At 46.1% G+C, this 23,351-nt stretch overlaps 1 protein-coding gene across 1 annotated transcript; it reads left to right on the top strand.

Annotated features, from left to right (window-relative positions):
- The first annotated feature begins 19,554 nt into the window (after nucleotides 1-19,554).
- On the top strand, nucleotides 19,555-22,738 carry LOC142467866 (G-protein coupled receptor 151-like). The gene has a single exon (XM_075573799.1). It carries the CDS (start codon nucleotides 20,344-20,346, stop codon nucleotides 21,514-21,516), a length of 1,173 nt encoding a protein of 390 aa, XP_075429914.1. The 5' UTR covers nucleotides 19,555-20,343; the 3' UTR covers nucleotides 21,517-22,738.
- Nucleotides 22,739-23,351: the final 613 nt, after the last annotated feature.

Here is a 23,351-nt window from a genome sequence, read left to right as displayed (position 1 = left end):
TGTTAGGACCTGCATACTGGTCATGTCATGACGTGGCTGCATACTGGTCATGCCGTGACGTGGCTGCATACTGGTCATGCCGTGACGTGGCTGCATACTGGTCATGCCGTGACGTGGCTGCAGGGTAGTGTTAGGACCAGCATACTGGTCATGCCGTGACGTGGCTGCATACTGGTCATGCCGTGACGTGGCTGCATACTGGTCATGCCGTGACGTGGCTGCATACTGGTCATGCCGTGACGTGGCTGCAGGGTAGTGTTAGGACCAGCATACTGGTCATGCCGTGACGTGGCTGCATACTGCTCATGCCGTGACGTGGCTGCATACTGCTCATGCCGTGACGCGGCTGCATACTGGTCGTGCCGTGACGTGGCTGCATACTGGTCATGCCATGACGTGGCTGCATACTGGTCGTGCCATGACGTGGCTGCATACTGGTCGTGCCATAACGCGGCTGCATGGTGGTGTTAGGACCTGCATACTGGTCATGCCGTGACGTGGCTGCATACTGGTCGTGCCGTGACGTGGCTGCATACTGGTCGTGCCGTGACGTGGCTGCATAATGGTCATGCCGTGACGTGGCTGCAGGGTAGTGTTAAGACCTGCTTACTGGTCATGCCGTGATGTGGCTGCATACTGGTCGTGCCGTGACGTGGCTGCATACTGGTCGTGCCGTGACGCGGCTGCATACTGGTCGTGCCGTGACGTGGCTGCATACTGGTCGTGCCGTGACGTGGCTGCATACTGGTCATGCCGTGACGTGGCTGCATACTGGTCGTGCCGTGACGCGGCTGCATACTGGTCAGCTTGGGCATGACAGATTGGGCACGCAGTGACGTGGCTGCAGGGCAGTGTTAGGACCTGCAGATTGGGCATGCAGTGACGTGGCTGCAGGGTAGTGTTAGGACCTGCATACTGGTCATGCCGTGACGTGGCTGCAGGGTGGTGTTAGGACCTGCAGATTGGGCATGCAGTGACTTGGCTGCAGGGTAGTGTTAGGACCTGCATACTGGTCATGACGTGACGTGGCTGCAGGGTAGTGTTTGCACCTGCAGATTGGGCACGCAGTGACGTGGCTGCAGGGTAGTGTTTGGACCTGCAGATTGGGCATGCCGTGACGTGGCTGCAGGGTAGTGTTAGGACCTGCAGATTGGGCACGCAGTGACGTGGCTGCATACTGGTTGTGCCGTGACGTGGCTGCATACTGGTCATGGCGTGACGCGGCTGCATACTGGTCCTGCCGTGACGCGGCTGCATACTGGTCATGCCTTAACGCGGCTGCATACTGGTCGTGACGTGACTGCATACTGGTCATGCCGTGACGTGGCTGCATACTGGTCATGCCGTGACGTGGCTGCATACTGGTCATGCCGTGACGTGGCTGCATACTGGTCGTGACGTGGCTGCATACTGGTCATGCCGTGACGTGGCTGCATACTGGTTGTGCCGTGACGTGGCTGCAGGCTTATAACCTTTTGGCCAAAGGGTTTAACTAAATGCGCGCATCTACGTGTTCCCATATACTCGCGCGCATCTACGTGTGCCCACATACACACGCGCGCGCATCTACGTGTGCCCACATACACACGCGCGCATCTACGCGTGTCCATATACACGCGCGCATCTACGCGTGTCCATATACACGCGCGCACCTACGCGTGTCCATATACACGCGCGCATCTACGCGTGTCCATACACACGCGCGCATCTACGCGTGTCCATACACACGCGCGCATCTACGCGTGCCCATACACACGCGCGCATTTACGCGTGTCCATACACACGCGCATTTACGCATGTCCACATACACACGCGCATTTACGCATGTCCACATACACGCGCGCATTTACGTGTGGTATTTATCATCTAATAATTACTACAGTATATTTATATAGTTTATAATGTCACTAGATAAAGAGCTCTACTGACATCTACGAGTGCCCATACACTCGCGCGCATTTACGTGTGCCCATACACACGCGCGCGCATCCACGTGTGCCCCTACACACGCGCGCATCCACGCGTGCATCCACGTGCACCTGTCTACGTGTGCCCATACGCACTCGAGCACCTCTACGTGTGGCCATACATACCCGCACGCATCTACGTGTGCCCACACACGCAAACGCACATCTACGTGTGCCCCTATACACCCGCACACTTCTACGTGTGCCCCTACACATATAAACATCCACATGTGCCTACATACATACTTCTGATGTGCCTACACGTATATCCATATATCCAACTACCTGTGCCCACACACCTATCCCCCACACATGCGCCTCCGCACGCACGCCTCCCCATGCGCCCATCCATGAATTAATTGGGGAATTCAGATAAAGTAACCAAGCATAAATGCTAAACATTGCGATTCCCATTAACAAGTATTTATCATCTAATAATTACCACAATATATCTATATAGTCTATAATGTCCCTAGATAAAGAGCTCTATTGACATTATATAATTCTCTGCACCGTCTGAGACCATAAGTGGGGGGGACACGTCGCCAGTCAGATCGCGCTCCCTCCTATGCAAATCTTATGCCAGCCTTTCTGTCCCAACTTCGCCATACCCCCACCCCGCATGGGCGGGCAACTGCTACCCCCGCACGGGATACCAGAAGGAAGCGGCCGCTGGGAGCAGTCAAGCATCCACTTGCCATCGCTCCCAGCGCCTCAGCGTGTGTCCCCCCGCCGAACTACGGTATATTTATATAGCTTATAGTATACATGCCTACATACACGTACACCGATTTACCTGTACCCATGTACACATATATACGTACCTGTATACACATATATATACCCGCACACACATACCTGCACATAATCGCCCCGAGCGCATCAGCGTGTGTCCCCGCGCCGAAACTTTAACTGCGGGGGCAGACCGTGAAGCGCCAACCTTGGCCGCCCCCTCTTTGCGCTTACCCCCGGCCTAGGGCCGCAACCACTAAGAGCGGCTGCACTAGCCTATACATGCGTATATCTCCACTTACGTATACGTGCATACCCATATACACATGTACATACACACCCACATACCTAAACATAACACCCATAAATACCTATACGTACATCCACATATATATACCCACGCACATATACATATATATATACCCATACCACACACATATATATATATACACCCATACCACACATATATACTCATACCACACATACATATATATATACACCCCCATACCACACATACATATATATATATATATATATATACACCCCCATACCACACATACATATATATATATACACCCCCATACCACACATACATATATATACATATACATATATATATACACACACATATATATATATATATACACACCCATATCACACCCATATATACCCATACAACGTTATTTATTTATTATAGATTTTTCCCGGCCGGCCCCCCCTGTACAGCCCACCTCACGCATACATTTTAACGACCCCACAAGTGTGGGGGAAGGGGGGGGGGCGCGGGAGCAGCCGCCTCTCCAGCCGCATGGCTGACCGGTCCACCCCAACCCCCGTGCCCCGAGACCACTAACGAAAGGGGGGAGGGGTAGGAGGGGCCTCTGCCCGCGCTACACTCCCCATCGGGAGACGGAAGGCCCGCACCACGTGGGACTGCGCCCCAGCCCCCGAGCGGGCCGCGAGCAGCCGCATGAGTCACACGCGGCGAATTTCCGCGCGGGCTGCATGCCTCGGCCGGATCCCCCCCCCCTCCCCGCCGGGGTGCCCTTACCGATGGCAGCCACCGCGGGGCTATGCGGATGGAGGAGGCACCCGCCCGCACAACGCTGCGGGAGCAGGTAGTCCCCACCCCCAGGGAAAGAAGCGGGAAAATTCCCGTCAGGCCCCTTCTGCCCGTCAGACCCCCTCTGTCCCGAGACCACCACTCCCCGCCTGCAGCCGCCGACCCCCCTCATGGCACAGGCTTAACTCCGGCCCCCCCAGCTCCATGCTGCGCGCCGCAGATGGAGGATGGGGACGGGCCGCTACACTAAGGGTTCCCTCTCCTCCCTGCATCCCGCCTCCCCCCTCACCGCCGATTCAAAAATCGCGGCTATACAGGAGGGGGGAGTGCCCAGGATTGACCCCCCCTTTCGGGGCCTTACCTTAATTTAACCTGCAGGGAGGAGAGGGACGTCCAAATCGTCTGGCGGGCAGCCAAAGAGGATGTGCTGCCCGCCAGCCTGGCCTTAAGTAGGCCTTCCTGGAACTCCTCCCCTGTCCTGGGGAGGGAGGTGTGGGGGCGGGCCAGCGAGGGGAAGGCCGGACCCCCCCCGGTCATGAAGCCCCCCCGCCTATGGCTAGGGGGGCCGCTTTCCTCCAACCTTAAGGGATGGCCCCGAGGCCTTTGTACTGCCCGTGGGATGAATAGTTCTTTTGAAAGCTCCTTGTATTGTCCCGAATATATTTGTATATAGTTATCATATCCCCTCTTAGACACCTCTTTTCTAATGTTAATAAATCTAATTTAGCTAGCCTCTCACCATAAATTAGATTGCCCATCCCCTTTATTTATTTGGTGGCTCTTCTCTGCACTCTCTCTAGTTCTATAATGTCTTTTATAAGGCACGTTCTATAGTGCCGGGCGTGTGCTACGCCGTACGTGCACGCAGATTTTTAGCTGGCTGACGTTAGTCAGCCTTTCTATAGACGTGCGCGCACGGCAGGGAGCGGGGAGCCGACAGACAGCGGCAAAGATGAGGAAATTCATCTTTTTTCGCGCCGCTGCCTGCGCTCAAGTGTGTGTGTGTGTGTGTGTGTGTGTGTGTGTGTGTGTGTGTGTGTGTGTGTGTGTGTGTGTGTGTGTGTGTAAATAATTGCAGAAGTAAAAAAAAAGTATTTATTTAAAGTTTTTTTTCTTTAAAAAAATCTTATCTAGGACTTACTTTCACTCACACAACCCATGCACACACATATACTCACACATACACATACACACACACATATACATTACCTGCAGCTCCCGGCACTATATACAGGAAAAGCATGCGGCATGTGCACGCGCATTCACATAGGAACGCGCGGCCGCACGGCCGCATCCTGTACATTACAGCCCTAAGGTGTGGTGCCCAAAATTGTTCTCCATATTCTAGGTGTGGTCTTACTAGTGCTTTGTAAAGGGGCATAATTATGTTTACTTCCCTTCCATCCATTGCCCGTTTGATGCAAGATAAGATTTTGTTTGCCTTTGCAGCTACTGCATGACATTGGGCACTATTACTAAGCCTGCTGTCTACAAGCACTCCTAAATCCTTCTCAATCAAGGATTCCTCCAATATATCCCCATTTAATTTGTAAGTCGCCTTTTTATTCTTGCATCCCAAATGCATAACCTTACATTTATCTGTATTAAACCTCATCTGCCATTTACCTGCCCACGTTTCCAGTCTCTCCAAGTCCTTCTGAAGAGAAATTACATCCCGCTCTGATTCTATTACCTTACACAATTTAGTATCATCAGCAAATATGGAGACTTCGCTCTCGATCCCAACCTCAAGGTCATTAATAAACAAGTTAAAAAGCAGGGGTCCCAGTACCGATCCCTGAGGTACTCCACTCACGACTTTAGCCCAACCTGAAAAAGTTCCATTTATGACAACCCTCTGTTGTCTGTCCTTTAACCAGTTTTCAATACAGGTGCATTACTGAGTCCAATTTTGTTTATTTTGTACACCAACCTCTTGTGTGAAACCGTATCAAAAGCCTTTGCAAAATCTAAGTAGACCACATCAACTGCATTACCCTGGTCTAAATTCCTACTTACCACCTCAAAGAAACAAATAAGGTTAGTTTGGCATGATCTATCCTTCATAAATCCATGCTGACTATTACTAATAATTTTGTAATTTCCTATTGTCTGATTTTGTGATAATTCCCTGTACTGTATTGTCTCTTTTGTAAAATGCTCAATACACTGTGGGCGCTACGTAAATATATTTAAATATATATATATATATATATATATATGCAGGGCACACAGCTGCACTGTGTTTTTCACGGGCAATCTTGTCAGCACACGGGTGAGTTTGTTTAAGTCTTTATTCAAGGGGGTATATAAGGGGGTTCATTAGCATTCACATATTGCACCACCCTGAAGAAGGTCACTTTATGATGATCGAAACATTGGATGTGGTGCCATGTTAATCTGAATACAGCTCTTCTGGATTTCTTTGGCTGTCTCGTTTTTTCCGGACTTCTATCTGGTAAATTCATCTATATATATATATATCTATATATATATATATTTAGATATATATATATATATATATATATATATGATTGTGACAAACGGCTTACTCCGGGGCTCCGCCGTCTGTCCGGGACTGTTAGAACATGGTCTTTTAGGGTAGGTTAAATGACGAGGCGTCACGTGCTGTTCCTTTAAACAGGCTATGCCTGGTTTATTCAGTCCCAGGCACTGAGACTGCCACAGTGCATACAATAGAAACACAGCAAAACAAAAACCTGCTCACCTGAGCGATAACTTAACTTAAATATTCCCTAACTCAGGGTTGAAGTGGCTTTTCCACTTCCACCAACAAAATAAGTAACTTTGCAGTTTTAGACAAAAAGGAACAGAATGTTTTAACCTGTTTGGGGAGAAGCTTTCCCCTCTCTGCTTTCAGCAGCCTTCTGTCTCCAGGCTCTTGGGGAGAGGGGAGAGGAAAAAGGAAATCTGTCTTAAGTACCTGATTTCTAACAAGCAGGACAGGTGACAGAAATCAGGCAGCAGACAATCTCTGGTCTGGATCGCTCATCCCTCAGTTCCAGCACCTGCCAAACTGTGGGATGGAGTGCATGTATTATAAGGCTGCACTGTTCAGCCTAAACAGGACAGAAACTGTTCAGTATCCTGGGAGCCCTATATATGCAATTTATTACCATCCCCTGGTTTCTGTCACAATATATATATATATACAGTGGTGGACAAATAATGATAACCACTCGCCCGTGGCGAGTGGATTTAGGCCGCTGGCGAGCCGTGCTGCGGTTCTATGAATTCCCCTGCTCGTGCCAATTTTTTTTTTTTTTTAATAAATAAATAATCCCCCTCCCTAATTGGGTTAAAGCGGGGAAGAGCCCCTTCCCCTGATGTCCTCCCCCTCCTGATCTCCTCCCCCTGATCTCCTCCCGTGAGTCAGGGGGGGCCCAGCCGGGCGCCTGTTAATTACATTTTTTTAAAAAGTTCAAAACAAATGGTGGCGATTCCCGTGGTCCTGCCCTCTGCGAGGCCTGTGGGCCCGCTGCCTGTTCCCCCCAGCAACCCAGAATCCCCCGCACCCCCCCCCGCTCCCCACGTGGGATGGAGGGGGAAGCCCAAAACAAGCCGCGTGCGAAACCCAGCCCCCCCCCCCCCACACACACCTTCCCCCCCCTCCCGCGGGACGGAGGGGGAAGCCCAAAACAAGCCCCGCGCGCAACCCAGCCCCCCCGCACCCTCCCCCCTCCGCTCCCCACGTGGGATGGAGGGGAAGACCAAAACAAGCCCCGCGCACAGCCCAGCCCCTCGCACCCCACGTGGGACGGATGGGGAAGCACCAACAAAAGCCCCGTGCGCAACCCAACTTCATACGGAGGGGGAAGCGCCAACCCAACTTCCCCCGTGCGTTCCTCCTGCGCCAGGCCACCTCCTGCCCCTGATATCCCCCTAATCTCCTGCCCCCGATCCCCGCTTGCTGCCCGGGTGTGTCCGCCTCTGAAGGGGGTTAGCTTCGGTGGGGGAAGCGTGCTGCGGTAGGGGCCGCTTCGGGGGGGGGCGGCCCCTTGCAGAGGCCCCTTGCAGAGGCCCCTTGCAGAGGCCCTCCTGCCATGCGGAGGGCCCTGCTGCCTTGCTGAGGCCCCGCTGTGATATGTGACCCCCCTTGTCTTGCAGAGGCCCTCCTGCCGTGTGGAGGGCCCACTGCCATGCGGAGACCCCACTGCTGCCACGAGCGACCCGGTGAGTGTGTGTGTGTGTGTGTGTGTGTGTGAGTGACAGACTGAGTGACTGTGTCTGTGAGTGAGTGTGTCTGTGAGTGAGTGTGTCTGTGAGTGTCTGTGTTTGTGAGTGTCTGTGTCTGTGAGTGAGTGTGTCTATGAGTGAGTGCATCTGTGTGTCTCTGAGTGAGTGTGTCTATGAGTGAGTGTGTCTATGAGTGAGTGTGTTTCTGAGACACTGAGTGAGTGTGTCTCTGCGTGTGTGTCTCTGCGTGTGTGTCAGAGTGAGAGAGTGTGTGTCTGAGTGAGAGAGTGTGTGTCTGAGTGAGAGAGTGTGTTTCTGAGTGAGAGAGTGTGTGAGTGAGAGAGTGTGTGAGTGAGTGTGTGTGTCTGTGAGTGCGTGTGTTTGTCTGTGAGTGAGTGTGTGTGTCTGTGAGTGTCACCCTCTCCGTGTCGCCCTCTCCTTCTCCCTGTGTCGCCCTCTCCCTTTCCCTGTGTTGTCCTCTCCCTCTCCCTGTGTCGCCCTCTCCCTGTGTCGCCCTCTCCCTCTCCCTGTATCGCCCTCTCCCTGTGTCACTCTCGCACTCTCGCCCTCTCTCTGTCTTTGTCTCTCTTTCTCTGTGTGTCTCTCTTTCTCTGTGTGTCTCTTTTTCTGTGTTTGTGTCTATCTCTATCTATCTCTCTCTATCTGTCTCTCTGTCTCTCTCTATCTGTCTCTCTGTCTCTCTCTATCTGTCTCTCTGTCTCTCTCTATCTGTCTCTCTGTCTCTCTCTATCTGTCTCTCTCTATCTGTCTCTCTGTCTCTCTGTCTCTCTCTATCTGTCTCTCTGTCTCTATCTGTCTCTCTGTCTCTCTCTCTATCTGTCTCTCTGTCTCTCTCTCTATCTGTCTCTCTGTCTCTCTCTGTCTGTCTCTCTGTCTCCCTCTATCTGTCTCTCTGTCTCTCTCTATCTGTCTCTCTGTGTGTCTCTCTTTCTCTGTGTGTCTCTCTTTCTGTGTGTCCCTTTTTCTGTGTGTCTCTCTTTTTCTGTGTCTCTCTTTTTCTGTGTGTGTCTCTCTCTCTCTCTCTCTCTATCTCTCTATATCTCTCTGTCTGTGTCTATCTCTATCTCTCTGTCTCTCTCTCTATATCTCCGTCTCCGTCTCCGTCTCCGTCTCTGTCTCTATCACTCTCTCTCTCTCTCCCACTCTCCCACTCTCCCACTCTCCCACTCTCTCTCTCCCCCACACTCTCTCTCCCCCACACTCTCTCTCTCTCCCCCACACACTCTCTCTCTCTCTCTCTCTCTCACTCTCTCCCACACTCTCTCCCACACTCTCTCCCACACTCTCTCCCACACTCTCTCCCACACTCTCTCCCACACTCTGGATCTGGATATCTTAACTGCCCTTTACTACACCAAAATAACCTATACTGCTTTCTTCCAGATCTGACTCCAGCTTCACACGGAAGACATCGGAACCCCCCCTAACCCAGAAGACAGGTAGGGAACACATCCCCTCCAATGTGGGAATGAGGGTACCTGAACATTGAGGGACTGCGGATCAGGTAAGATCCCAGGCAGGATTGCTGCTTTAGATATTGTGAAGTGGGGACGTCCAGACACTGGTTAAGGGGTTCAGGAAACTAGTCATTCACACCTGGCTTTTATTTCTAGATCCGACATTTACACACACACACACACACACACACACACACACACACACACACACGTAACACGGACTAATTGTAGTATAATGTAATACAATAAATACATTTATGTCAAAAACGAATGTTGTTATGAATAGGAATTTATTAAATGTATTTTATTTATATATTTTATTTTATATATATATATATATATATATATATATATATATATATATATATATATATATATATATATATATATATACACACACACATATATACACGTTTCTCTCCCGCCAGAGGATGACAAAAAGAAATGGGAGGAAGAACGTATTATACATTAGTCCTTTCACTTTCACCACTGAGTGACACAGTAAGAAGATAAAAAAATACCTGCGCTCCCCTGAGTGTCCATCTAGTGTCCCAGTTACAGTGAGGGACAGGTACATGCATCATTGCATTAGTCGCCATGAACCTGTGCTTTCAGGCTCCACTTTCCGGGAAACATGAAAAAGGTGTGTGGCCAGTGAAACCTCTATGGAGTTTGTCTTAAAGTGCACTTTGTTAAAGTTAAAGGTCTGATGTTCTCTAAATAACACTGCGCCTATCCACTACGCCTGTGTGGATGGGGTTACCAGCACGAGGACAAGAGAGGCTTCAGAGACCACCTGGAGCTCATCAGTGTGTGTCCCCTGCATGTCTGCCATGAGATCCAGTACTGTGCTGTGCTGCTGTTTCATTCTACTAAAGAATCTCCGAGACATACTGTAACACCCGGGTCGCCCCAAAGGCATCAGTCAAAGGGTGTCACCGTTTGCTGCCGTTCGCTGATGTTTGGTAATGTTACAGCTGCTCTGTTGCTTTCTGATACTCCCCAGCTCTCTCATCTCATGTACCCAATGTTTCAACCTACCCTGCCGATAGATTGGAAGCTCCTTGAGGAAGGGCGTCTTCTAACAACACATTGCAGGCTCGTTCTACCTCTTCTATCACAATTTTCATCCTATCTGTAAATGTTACTTATGCCCATAGTCATATCTCTAACTGTCCATGGAATGTCCATATGTCTAACTGTCGATTGAATGTCTGCAAACTGAATGTATAACCTGTGCTGAATTTCTGCAACCATGTATTATTATATTCATTCATATATTAATTGTAGTTGCTCTCATTCTGACTGCAAAGTATTGTGATGCCTGTCACGGGAGACTAGGGTAGATACACCATTTTACCAGGATCATTCATTGAGCAAAACAAGGTCAGTAATTAAATAAATTGTCATTTATTCGGCATAAATTCACTTACACACAACGGAACACAAAATGCAGACAAAAATACACACTTACTGGGGGTCTGGGAGTCAAAAACTAGACTTTCCTAGGTGCAGGGTACTCTAATGTGAGAGTTTTACCCAGACTGGATATGACAGTAAGGGGTAACCAGGCTCTCAAATAAAGGTTAAGCCTGTTTTTGTTACCCCTGATCCGTGTATGAGGGTCCAAGAGTTGGCTCTTGGGCCCAGTAACAATGTACTATTCTGTTATACTGTATGTATGTTGTGTTTTTCCTTTTCCGGGCATGCCAGCGAGCAGGGATTGCTAGGGCATGAATTTCAGGGGGGGGGGGGGGGGGTTTGCGGAGGAAACGTTGACAGAATGCGCCTAGGAGGTTGAGGTCCAGAGTTGTATTGTATTGTATGTCTTTATTTATATAGCGCCATAAATGTACATAGCGCTTCACAGTAGTAATACATATCATATAAATAACAAATAATATAAATAACAGATCATGGGAATAAGTGCTTCAGACAAACTGTAAAAGTAACATTAAGGAAGGAGTTGCTGCTCCAAGGAGCTTACAATCGAATTGGTAGGTAGGGAGAACGTACAGAGACAGTAGGAGGGAATTCTAGTAAGTGCGTCTGCAGGGGGCCAAGCTTTATGTATCATGTGTCCATGATTATCCACAGTGCTATTCATATGCTTCTTTAAGCAGATGTGTCTTAAGGTGAGTCTTAAAGGTGGAAACTGAGGGGGCTAGTCGGGTATTGAGGGGAAGGGCATTCCAGAGGTGTGGGGCAGAAAGTGAGAAAGGTTTAAGGCGGGAGAGAGCTTTAGATACAAAGGGGGTAGAAAGAAGACATCCTTCAGAAGAACGCAAGAGTCGGGATGGTGCATAGGTAGAAATTAGGGCTGAGATGTAAGGAGGGGCAGATGAATGTAAAGCTTTAAAAGTGAGCAGGAGAATTGAGTGTGAGATACGGGATTTAATCGGAAGCCAGGAGAGGGATTTCAGGAGGGGAGATGCGGAGACAGATTTAGGAAAGAGTTGTCGGTTCCATGTTAATGTACCCGGGAATCATGCCTGATTCTCAGATATATGTAGGCACATTGTTCCAGCAATATCTCCCCTTGAAAACACAAGCGTGACTCACCACTAGGGTACCCTGCTTAAGCACAGCCCAGAAAGGAGAATGAGGCACAGGGATAGAACGTATTCCTGTGGTTGAGATAATCCCTAGGTTAATGGGGGTACCCCATTTAGTGCCAAGGTGACCCCCAACCAGTATATGGTTTGTAGGTGCAAAGCCAATTATAAGGTTGAGGGGGGACTCTGAGAGTACAAACTGAGTCAAGGGAAAGTGTGTGGGGAATAAGGCAGGCAGAAATAAAACTAAAACATTTTTTTATTTTCTTTCCCCTGTTCCCCAAGACTCAGAAGTGTATTAAAATATACTTTAATAATGTAATATGCTTTTTGCATTCGGAACCGATGTCCAAACAGGCAGCCCATGCAAACCCATAGGCGCCAATAAGTCTGCTGGACATCGGAGTTCAAAGCAGCCAGAGGATGCCAGAGGTGTGAATGTCATTTGGTCATCGGGGAAAGGCAGAATACCAGGTCCGGAGATCAATGACAGTCCTCCGGGATGCCACTTGTTCTATCGGACCTGGTGGAGCCTGCCCTGGCGGTTGGCATTCAGATAACCAGGGAGAGAGGTGGCAGGCTTGTGCATGTCTCTTGGCTTTTTCGGATTTTCTGCTAACCCGGCTTTTCTAGCCGGCTTGGCTCTGATTGGCTGGTGGGAATTTTCCCATTCGATGATTGGCTGCTGAGTTTTCTGAATGAAACTCATAATACTATAAGAATCTGTGAGCCAATCAGATTGTAGTCCTCCGGTAGTAAGAGGGCGGGCTTTTCAAAGTTGCTTCTGCATGAATAGCAGAGCAACCGGCTTCGATTTCAAGCCAGAAAGCCTGCCCGCCAGAGTCTTAAGTCCTGACTTTTGCGCCCAAGTTCTCAGAATTGACCGTAGCGGTAACGGCTGGGATTTTATGCCGATTTGAGTTCCAGGAGATTGGGGCTAACTCGCGGTCAGGAGGAACTATGTCCTCAGAAGAGAACGTAGCGGTGGCGTGTGGAACTTCACGCTGATTTAGGTTCCAGGAGATTCTGGGCTAAGTCCAAACAAAATGCTGATTTTTTGGGCGACTAAATAATTTGATTTTGTAGCATGACGGCCAATTCAAGTGAGCGGTTCCACCAATGAGGGTGAACTAGCTCCATGATGTCACGGCCACGCCTCCGCCATGCCTTCCCTATCCTGTCTACCCCTAGGCCACAAATAGCCTCTGCTGCTGGCACACGTGACGCCGCATGTGCCTTGCATGACCTCCGCCTTATACTAAAAACGTACTGATTTACCTACACATAGCACCGGATTTAGCAGGGAAGAACATGTCTAATGGAAAAGAACAGGGGTTCTGGTTAAATGTAGAGTTATTCTTTTTGAATAAAAAAAATCTCTATACTGGTAGTGATACTATAGTGATCAACACTGGTACACGTAAAAGCGAAAATTGTATGTTGATTACATATTTTATGCAGTAGATTCCTTTCCCGGGGCTTAGAGGTGGAGGGAGGTGTTAGGAATATTTAATAAATGTAAAAAAAAAAAAAAAGCGTAAATGCCAAGAATCAAGCAAAATGTTTCAAATGGTGTGGACTAATGGTATTCCAGGCAATTTCCCCATGCTAATGTGTTCTCAGCAAAGCTCCAGTATACACAACAGACTTCCTAGTTATATGCAAATAAGCAAAATGGGCATGTTTTGTCCTGGTTTTGAAATCCACTCCCAGTGCAGCAATTAAAATGAAGGCATTAGGCTTGTTAGTGTGGAAGTCTGCCTTGTATTCTAACATGAGATAGCTAAACACAGAACAAAATACTATTACACCTAGTTATACAAGTCTCCTACTGTAGCTGCAAACCTGGGCGAGTGTGTTACAAATCACAACTATCATTATATAGCTCCTTTCAGCCAGGTTTCTCCTCTGCTTTTTCCTTCGCTGAATCAGAAAGGAATTGGTTTCTTTTCGGACTGTTTGTGGCTTAGGTGAAATAAGTATTCCACTATTTTTTCACTTCTCCGCCAACTCCACAAAAGGAAAAAGGACAAAAGCAACAGACATTTTGCTAGTCAATTTCAGCAAAGGAATAAACACTACTTGGGATAGATGCAGCGGAATCCCACACCCCATATCACTGGATGATATGACACTGGGGTTTTTTTCTTTGTGGAACCCCACAGGGTTTGTTAGTACTGATTAAACATAAAGGAGCAGCTTATGGCTTACCCCTTCCATACAAATATGGGAGTTGAACTTAATGGGGAAATGTTTGGGTTTTACTGATATTGGTTCCTAACGGTTTGGTGCCATTTTCCTGTCCCAGTCTTACATCCAGAAGACTTTGATAAATGACGCCCATTGAATATTTGACTAAGAGGCTGTTCAGTGGAAAACCACCACTGACTTGTGCAAGACAGAGCCAAAGCATGGGAATGTGGGGAACAATTGAATTCAGTGCTGCGGTTGTTACTTCTTCCTGCTAAAGGTAGGGGTGCCACTAAACCACAAGCTGAAGAGAGACAAGAGCAGGCAGCCCAGCATTTATACGAGGATGAACATTTATTAGTTGGACATACTAATAATAACAATACCAAAGGAAAATATTAACTAGAATATTCTATGTATATATAGGGTTAATACGTGTTTACTGCAAAACACTTTGATGCAAAGGAGTTACACTAATACAATGTTTCAAGCATATGCATATATAGCCATACACGTAGTCTATTTTAAGTATATACATCTACACATGCATGCTAATAGCACAAATTAATTAAGTTAAGGAATATGATAAAAAGCAGAAAATAAGCAAATAGATAAACGAGGTAAAACAGGCTAAGGTTTACTTTATTTTCTGTTGATATCTTCAATAGCAAGTAATTAAACGGGCTTTTGAGTTTAAATCTTTGTGAAGTACAAGTTATTGTCATTTAAGATTTTCCCGTAACTACTGGGTGCCAAAAATAACCACAAAATCTATTAGAAAATGGAGATTGAGAGACAGGTTACGTAGTTACATAGTTACATAATTACATAGTAGCTGAGGTTCAAAAATAGACATGTCGATCAAGTTCAACCTGTGCTAAAAACATCAGTCAAACTATCACACCTTTGTCTTGATGCCCTGTTTTTAACTTTGAAAATGACCCTACAATATTTCAGAATCCTATTTGACTATTCATTTTCCCAGAAACAAGTGATCCATTGGTAAATCCAACTTTTCCTTTGTACAGTTTGTATTTCTTTATTTATATAGCGCTATCCATGTAGATAGCGCTTCACAGCAGTTGTACATGGGACATATTAATATAACACAAAAGGGGAATATGCGCTTCAGACATAAAAGTAATGTTAGGAGAAGGAATCCCTGCCCTCATAGAGCTTACAATCTAAGTGGTAAGTAGGGGAGAACATACAGAGACAGTAGGATGGTGTTCTGTAAGTGTGTCTGCAGGGGGCCAAGGTTGGTGCATGTGAGATGTATAGTAGTCGGTCAGCAGAGTTACCCATATGCTTCATTACAGAGGTGTGTTTTAAGATAAGTCTTAAAGGTGAAGATCTCTCAGATATTGAGGGGAAGGGCATTCCATAGGTGTTGGGCAGTGAGTTCTTAAGGTTTTAGACGGGAGAGGTCTTTAGATACAAAACGGGTAAACAGAAGAAATCATTGGGCAGAATGCAAGATTTAGACAGGTGTACAGCGAGAAATTAGGGCTGAGATGTAAGGAGGAGCGAGAAATTAGGGCTGTAACAGGATCATTCTACATTATAGAATCCAGCAACAGGTGGCGGCGCTACTGAGCATCTTTCCAGGATATACCCCAGGCTCCCAGCAGCGGAGGCTCAGGCCTCCTGTGAGCCACCAGGTATTGCACCCTACACATCTCCCAGGGGGTGGAGGAAAGTGCGCTACATAAGGCCAAGCATGGAAGAAAATATGGGGAACTCTGTATTCAACATGTTAAGTTTAAGTCAGTGGAGGGCCATCCAGGATGATATAGCAGAGAGACATGCAAAAACTTTGGTCTGTACAGCAGGTGTGTAAGGTCAGGGGTTGAAAAATAAATGTGTGTCATCAGCATAGAGGTGATATTTGAACCCAAGAGATGTTATTAGGTCACCTACAGACAGTGTGTAAAGAGAAAAGAGAACAGGTCCCATTCTGGGGTACCAACACAGATATATCGATAGAGGAGGAAGTGTTAGTGTCAATGTGGCGGGAGAGGGTTAACCAGGCAAATAATAAATGTATTATGCCCGGCTGGTTAATCCTAATCCCTGTTGAGACTGAAGGGGTTAAAATGTATTGTCCCCTTCAAATCATGTTTTCGCCTACACTATTGTTTTGTCCCTGTTTTGCAGCTAAGAAGCTAGCTGCAGTTACGCTGAATGAATGAATATGTGGTAACTGTATTTGTGACACAAGGGGGAGCCTCTAGCACTGAACCAAGCGCTAAGTGAAGAAGCGTGCCTGTGAATAAGTGGCTGCTTTGAAGTATAGGGATCACTTCCTAAGCCGTAGACCTCTAAACCGCAAAGTCAATTAGATAAGTGGTTTGCGGTCTAGCTGAAGTGCCTTCTTGTCAAAATGTATCTTGTTATCCCCTTAAGCTGAATTGTTGGCGCGTCTGCGGTTATGGATCAAAGCCAGCACGGATACATTGTATGCCGGCTTGTAACCCAGACCGATTATAGGTCAAACCTCAACCCACATCACAGAGCCCATTCAATTAAGTGGATAACTTGCGCTAGCAAAGAGCTAGCACTCTAATTTTTGGAGTGCAGTTAGTTACATATGTACCATGTCCATACATATAAGTTTTATATTTGCTACATATGCAGAACATACATTTATAAATATACTGTATTTCCATGGTGTTTTAAATGTGAAGGCAGGAACTCTTTCCTGCCGGTCTGACAATGAATCCATTAACATGCCCATATGTTATGGAAGAATGAGTTGAGGAAATTTTCATCTCCGTAATTCAAAGGGCACCCTGCTAAGCGGGTGCCCCAGTGTCTAGGGAAGTCCGGAGTTGAAAAGCCTCAGAGACCCAAGGTGTTAGGGTGGCCGGGATATTTGTAAGTATCATATACCGGTTTGAAGCATGGGCACTTCACACATGGTAGCCAAACCCCAGACATACTGTCACCAGGTAAGAAGTTGGGCCCGGTATGCTAAGTATCTCAGGTGTGAGGTTAGCACATGCTCTGTGCAAACTGGGAAGCAACTTCTGCCCTCTTTGTAAGGTACTGGCAAGTATGGGATAGGTGGGGAAAATTATTCCCATGAGAGGATTGGGTGTACTGTATATGTTAGGTATAAGACTCTTAACCCTATAAAAATGCCTGCATCCCAGTCCCAGTCAGATTCACCTGATCCATGAGTGATGGGATATACTGCCTACCCTCACTAGCCTCATCCTTGCCACGCTCTAAAAATGCTTTATCATATAGCTGGAGCATCCCTTCAACCCCTATACTATTTTCAGGGTACTTGGGCATGTACCTGGGCATCCCTCCTTATACTAGTGACCCCCTCTATGTTGCAGGTATGCATTAACCCCTTCATGCCCAGATTACATGGTCTGGATCATGCTGCAGCAGGATTCCTGGAGGTGACACGCAAGAATGTTTTCAGGGTCAGAATTTTGCTCAGAGCAATGTGCTTGGATGTATCCGAGAATCTTACTTGATTCCCGGATCCAAATTTTGAGGTATCCTGTAACCCCAATACATAGCCACATTCTGTGAAGACTTTCTCTGGCAAACCCACCCTGAAACTTACAGCCTAGAAATCTCCTGGTCAAAGCACCCCGAGAAAGGCAAAACACAAAAATCTTTAATGTTCCATAATTTGCACACAGTCCCAGTAATGCATTTCTGACATCTAGGTCCAAGAGCTGACACTCTAGGGCCTCAACACACGGATCAGGGGTAACCCAGTGGGCTTAACCTTTATTAGTGTGCCTGCTTAACCCCTTCACCATCACAGTTAGCAAATCAGACACTGAAAGTACCATAGTAGAGGTAAGAGAAAATCCAGGATAGGGCAAATAATGAAGCTCTGATGAGATTCTGTTTGGATGTGTTTTATCAGCACGTTGCCTCTTCCAAGAGCAGCTTCCCAATAACATTCTGAAACTGAAGATTGGATTGTCCTATTTCTCTGGTCAGACTTCATCTAAAACGTTATTCACATAAAGACATCCTTTCTTGTTTTGAAAACACAATTTAATAACAGTTCCTCCAATGCATTAGAAATCCATTTCAGGAGCTGCAGTGATCAATTTCATCTGATGAAAAATAATTTGTAGCAAGACCTTTTTTTTTTTTTAATCTTTCCCTTCTCACTCCTATCCTCACAATATACTGGGCTAAGGAAGACTACCTGTGGTATTTGACGCAGGTGAGGTTTTAACATTTTCCCACTGTTACTGTATTGCATTGACTGTCAAAATGCTGGAGTCGTTTAGGCTGCTGGAAGGTTGCAGGTGAATATTAAGGTTATTTTCAAACTAACCTGCTATAATGATGTACTATTAAAAATAATGAATAAATGAATGCTACAACAAAAATATTAATAAATGAAGGTGTCAAGATAATTATGTAATTATCATTTGTGTATTATTAGCAGCATTTTTTTAGTTCTATTTGTATATTAAAACAGCAACTACAAATACCACTTATGGGTACATTTGCATGTCTCAGACATGTCTGCAATCCTGCCTTTTCCCATTATATATTTGCATACAAAACTTCCACAGGAGCCAAGGATTCTGGGAAATGACATGCAAATGAACACTCACAGTGAATAATAAGCAAGCACACAAAGCTTTGCTCTCAGCACTGAAGGAGTTAATTCAGCCCTCCCTCAGCACGAATTGCACTTATTAGAGTCTGAAACATTCTGTGGTTCCCTTGATGCAGATTGCTAAAGCTCAGAGAGGGGTCTTGTGCTCCCCCACAACAAGACAGCTCATTATCCACGGAAGCACGAAAACCAAGTCTACACAATATAGAAAAACGGATGATTACTGTATACTGCGGGGATTAGTGTAAACTGGGGGATTAATGAAGAAATGTCATTAATACTGTACAATGGGTTCTGCATAAGATAGGCATTAGCGGCGATGACCGAAAATAACCGATGATCAAAGCAATTTGTCTGTTAAGAATGCTGGTCTTTATTTAGTAATGATTTTGTGTGTGTGTGTGTGTGTGTGTGTGTGTGTGTGTATGTGTGTGTATGTGTGTGTGTGTGTGCAAGCGTGAGTTCATTGTATCTGAGAAAACTGTTTTATCTAGATTGATATTTGTTATTATTATTATTATTATTATTATTATTATTATTATTATTATTATCATCATGATCAGTATTATTTTCACTATTATTCACAACACATTTTATAATAAAGCAAATGTCCCTAGTTACTATAATAATACAATTACGAAAAAATATGTGAATGCAATATTCACATGTTGTTTTATATAAAATGCATTGTGATGTTTTAGATTTTAAGTTGGTTTTGTGAGATAAATAGTATGGAAAAAGGAGCACAGGCAGACACACACACACACACACACACACACACACACACACACACACACACACACACACACACACACACACACACACACACACACACACACACACACACACACACAGAGATTTAATGAAAGAGAGGGTACACTAAATCATGAAAAATAAGAACTATTAATGGAGAAAAGGAGGGAGATTATGGAGAGAAAGGGGAGGGTGATAGATACTGTAGTAGCAAATCTGTTGATAGGCATATACAGATTCCACGCCTCGCCTATTGTACAAGGTAGGGAATATTTCAGCACCACGGCTTGCTGGACAGCACACAGGGAGAAGAAGCCGCGGAGGAGAACTGGAAACTGGGGGATAATAAACACACAGCTACAGTAAGGAGCATTAACCCCTCGTCAGGGGGTAGCTGTGCCACAGTCACTTCAGTAATCAGAGCCAGTCCTGCCTACTGTGTACAGACTGAAACTAGCTGCTGGTCTCCCCATACCTCCTTACTGTGGGAGGTTGTCTTGCAACCAACAAGTTTAATATACTCACGTCATTTTTTTTGGCAAGTATAATCAGGCAATTATTGCCATCTCCACTCCAGGATTTCTCCTCGGGAGCAGAGCTGTGGTGTTTGAGAAGAAGATTGAGGGGACCTGTAGTGGTCTCTCGTTTTCCAGCTGTCACAGGGTAGTGCAAGTTTGAGGCGCTGCCAGAACATACAAGGGGTCGCTTTGTTCTCCTCACATCCCATTATTTTCTCCTTAATTCCCTTTCCATCCTTCACTCTGCCATTACGAGAGATGCCGGTTACTCTTTGAGGACCATGAATAGCTCGCAGACTATATCATTTGCTGGTGGATTACAATCCTCTGAAGTGGCAATGGAAACCACTGTGGTTTTGCCCCTGATTTTGTCTACGATTTGCCTGGTAGGATTTGCAGGGAACCTGATGGTCATCGCTATCCTCCTCCACGATTTCAGGAAAGGGAAATGTTCAGTGGTGAACACTTTGGTCATCAACCTGGGTGCCACTGACCTGTTGCTGATATTATTTTGCATCCCAGTTCGCATTGTCACCTATGCCAAGAAATCTTGGGTTTTTGGAAGCTTTGTTTGCAAAACTACAGAATGGTTTCTACACAGTTGCTTAATAGTCAAAAGTTTCACCCTGGCTGCAATCGGTCAAGCAAGGTACAAGCATGTGGTCACTCCACCAAAGTTTCTAAGCTTCAATAAAAAGCATGTCCTTGTTCTCCTGATCCTCATCTGGACCTTGTCTTTCCTGTTGCCTCTTCCACATTTGATATACACACGTCTTGAGATGAAGCAGGAAGGTCTATTTTGTATCTTTGATATCCCAGAATATGCCTCCTATTTCATGAATGTCTTCAGCAAATTGTACCCTCTTGTCGCTTACGTGCTGCCCATGTTTTTCACCATCTCTTGCTACATGCGAGCTCTCAGGAGGAGAAAAGAGAGGAGAAACAGGGTCCCCAACCCCAGGATCCTGAGCAGAAAAATCACCTCCATGCTTATGAGTGTGAGCCTTGCCTTTGAAGCCATGTGGCTCCCGGAATGGATTGTATGGATATGGGCCAGGCACAGCAGTTTTGGAACACTCCAGCCACCAACTGCACTAATGGTTCTAGCTCAGGTGATCATGTTCCTGAACAGTACTCTGAACCCGGGTGTGTTTTTGGCTGTATCTGATGAATTCAGGGAAGGCTTCCAAAACATCTGGCTGATGATGAGTTGCAAAAATTGCAATGGAGAGGGCCACACCAGAGCTGGAGAAAATGGGTCCGATATGGTCACTAGCACCATCCAGTCCTTGCAAGACTTACAAACAATACCTGGGCTACACACCTCAAAGGATCCGGATCAGAAAGAGGAGAAAATTCTTCCAGATGTGGAACACTTTTGGCAGGACCGCAGGAATACTACAGCTGGAGAAGAAAATGACCCAATGCCCTGGGAGCGCCAAGAGAAGCCTTGAAATCCACTCATGTTCTGATTCCAGCTTCTCGAATATTCTTGATATCGTTGTGTGTTTACAGATGTGGCCAGATGTTTTCTTCTGCTAGCCCAGGAAAAATCTAGGAAAATCTGTGGCTACCTCACAGAAGCGTTGAAATCTTCTGTGAGATTTTTCTGCTATTTGAATGCAAACTAATGGCCCATTGGATTAATACAGCAGGGGTTCCCTGTAGTGCCATTCAAATAGCAGAGCCCCCTGCTGTGTTAATCCGATGGGCCATCAGTCTGCATTCAAATAGCAGAAATATAGCTGCTAGTTTTACGTAGTACCTTACAGAGACATGTTTGCAGTCACAGGTTCCTGCCCCATAGAGCTTAGAATCTATGTTTTTTTGGTGGCTGAGGCACAGGGAGATAAAGTTACTTGCCCAAGGTTACAATAAGCCGACACTTGGAATTGAACCAGGTTCTCCTGCTTCAACCTCAGTGCCAGTCAGGGTCTCACAGATGTTGCAGCGTTTCTGTGAGAGCAGCAGATTTTCCTAGATTTTTTCTGGGCGAGCAGCAGAAAACATGTGGCCACATCTGTATATCTAGTGTGAAGGCGAAGGACCAGCTCTCACGTATGTACACTGCCATGTAGGTGGTAAGCAAAGAGCTACAGGTCATGAAACTCTAACATACATGTGCTGTAGCTTGATTACTTGCTGGGAATACTGTAACACATTCTTTGCCTGACGCTGCTACATAGAAGAGCAGACACAATGAATACGTTTTTTACACTCCCGAAGAGAAACTATGTGGTCCAGACAGGAGAAGACACAGTGCAGGCAGGGGATCCAGCACCAGGTTAAGGAAGCAATACTTTGTACACATATCTTGTAACCCAAATTGTATGTCCTGTAAATGACATAATATGATACTGTGTAACCAGCAGTGTTCAGAGCCCGTAAACCTGTGTGTGATGTGTTGTAGTGTTACACCAATTCCAATGTAGTGTTATTGATACAATGGTCAACAAGTGTTCGATTCAGTGCTTGTGTATGGTCTCCTCCAGTAACTATATCCTGCCCACGAGGCAGAGAGCTCCCCTTTCTTATCTCCCTACAGTACTGTATGCTCCAAATGTTTTTTTGTACCTTTTTTTTGTGGGATGGAAAATATTTGGGTTTGGGGAAAAGAAAAGGTTCACACAGACATAATGATAACAATTTACATAGTAACTGAAATAAAAAAATATATACAAATTGTTTTTTTGTTGTTTTTTTTTTTTTTTTTGGTAGAGACATAATACCGAGTTTGAGAGTGAATATTTTGTATAATATTTATCTTTGGTGATACATCTGTTTACTTAGCTTTACATTTACAATGTATAATATATTTATGTTGATCGAGTATATACAGTATGTATATAAACTGTAAGTATAACATATCAAATGAATATGTATGGAGTAATGATTAATTGATTGATACATACAGTAATTAGCTGTCTAGACATACATGTTGACATATAGTAAGCTGCCGTAATTGGTGCTTCTAACAATCAATAGAACGGTGGTTTCTCAACTCCAGTTCTCAAGCTCCCCCAACAGGTCCAGTTTTCAGGATATTCCTGCTTCAGCACAGGTGGCTCAACCAGTCCCTGATTCAGCACAGGCGATTTAATCAGTTACTGCCAGCACAGGTGGCTCATTCAGAGGGTCAGCCTTCACCGAGCCTTTAATTGAGCCACCTGTGCTGAAGCTGGGTTATCCTGAAAGCCTAATCTGTTGGGGGGCAGGTGGGGGGGGGACACCCTGCAATATAAAGAGGATGCCGGCTGGGAAACTGCCAAATATGAACGTCCTACTAATT

This window comes from Ascaphus truei, chromosome 1 (genome assembly GCF_040206685.1).
Source record: "Ascaphus truei isolate aAscTru1 chromosome 1, aAscTru1.hap1, whole genome shotgun sequence".
In the NCBI taxonomy this organism is placed as follows: Eukaryota; Metazoa; Chordata; class Amphibia; order Anura; family Ascaphidae; genus Ascaphus; species Ascaphus truei.
Note: the sequence above shows the minus strand (reverse complement) of the source record. Positions and strands in the feature narration are given on the sequence as shown.

Excerpts from the sequence above, each read along its gene's own strand:
- LOC142467866 (XM_075573799.1), top strand. The coding sequence starts at position 20,344 with ATGAATAGCTCGCAGACTATATCATTTGCTGGTGGATTACAATCCTCT.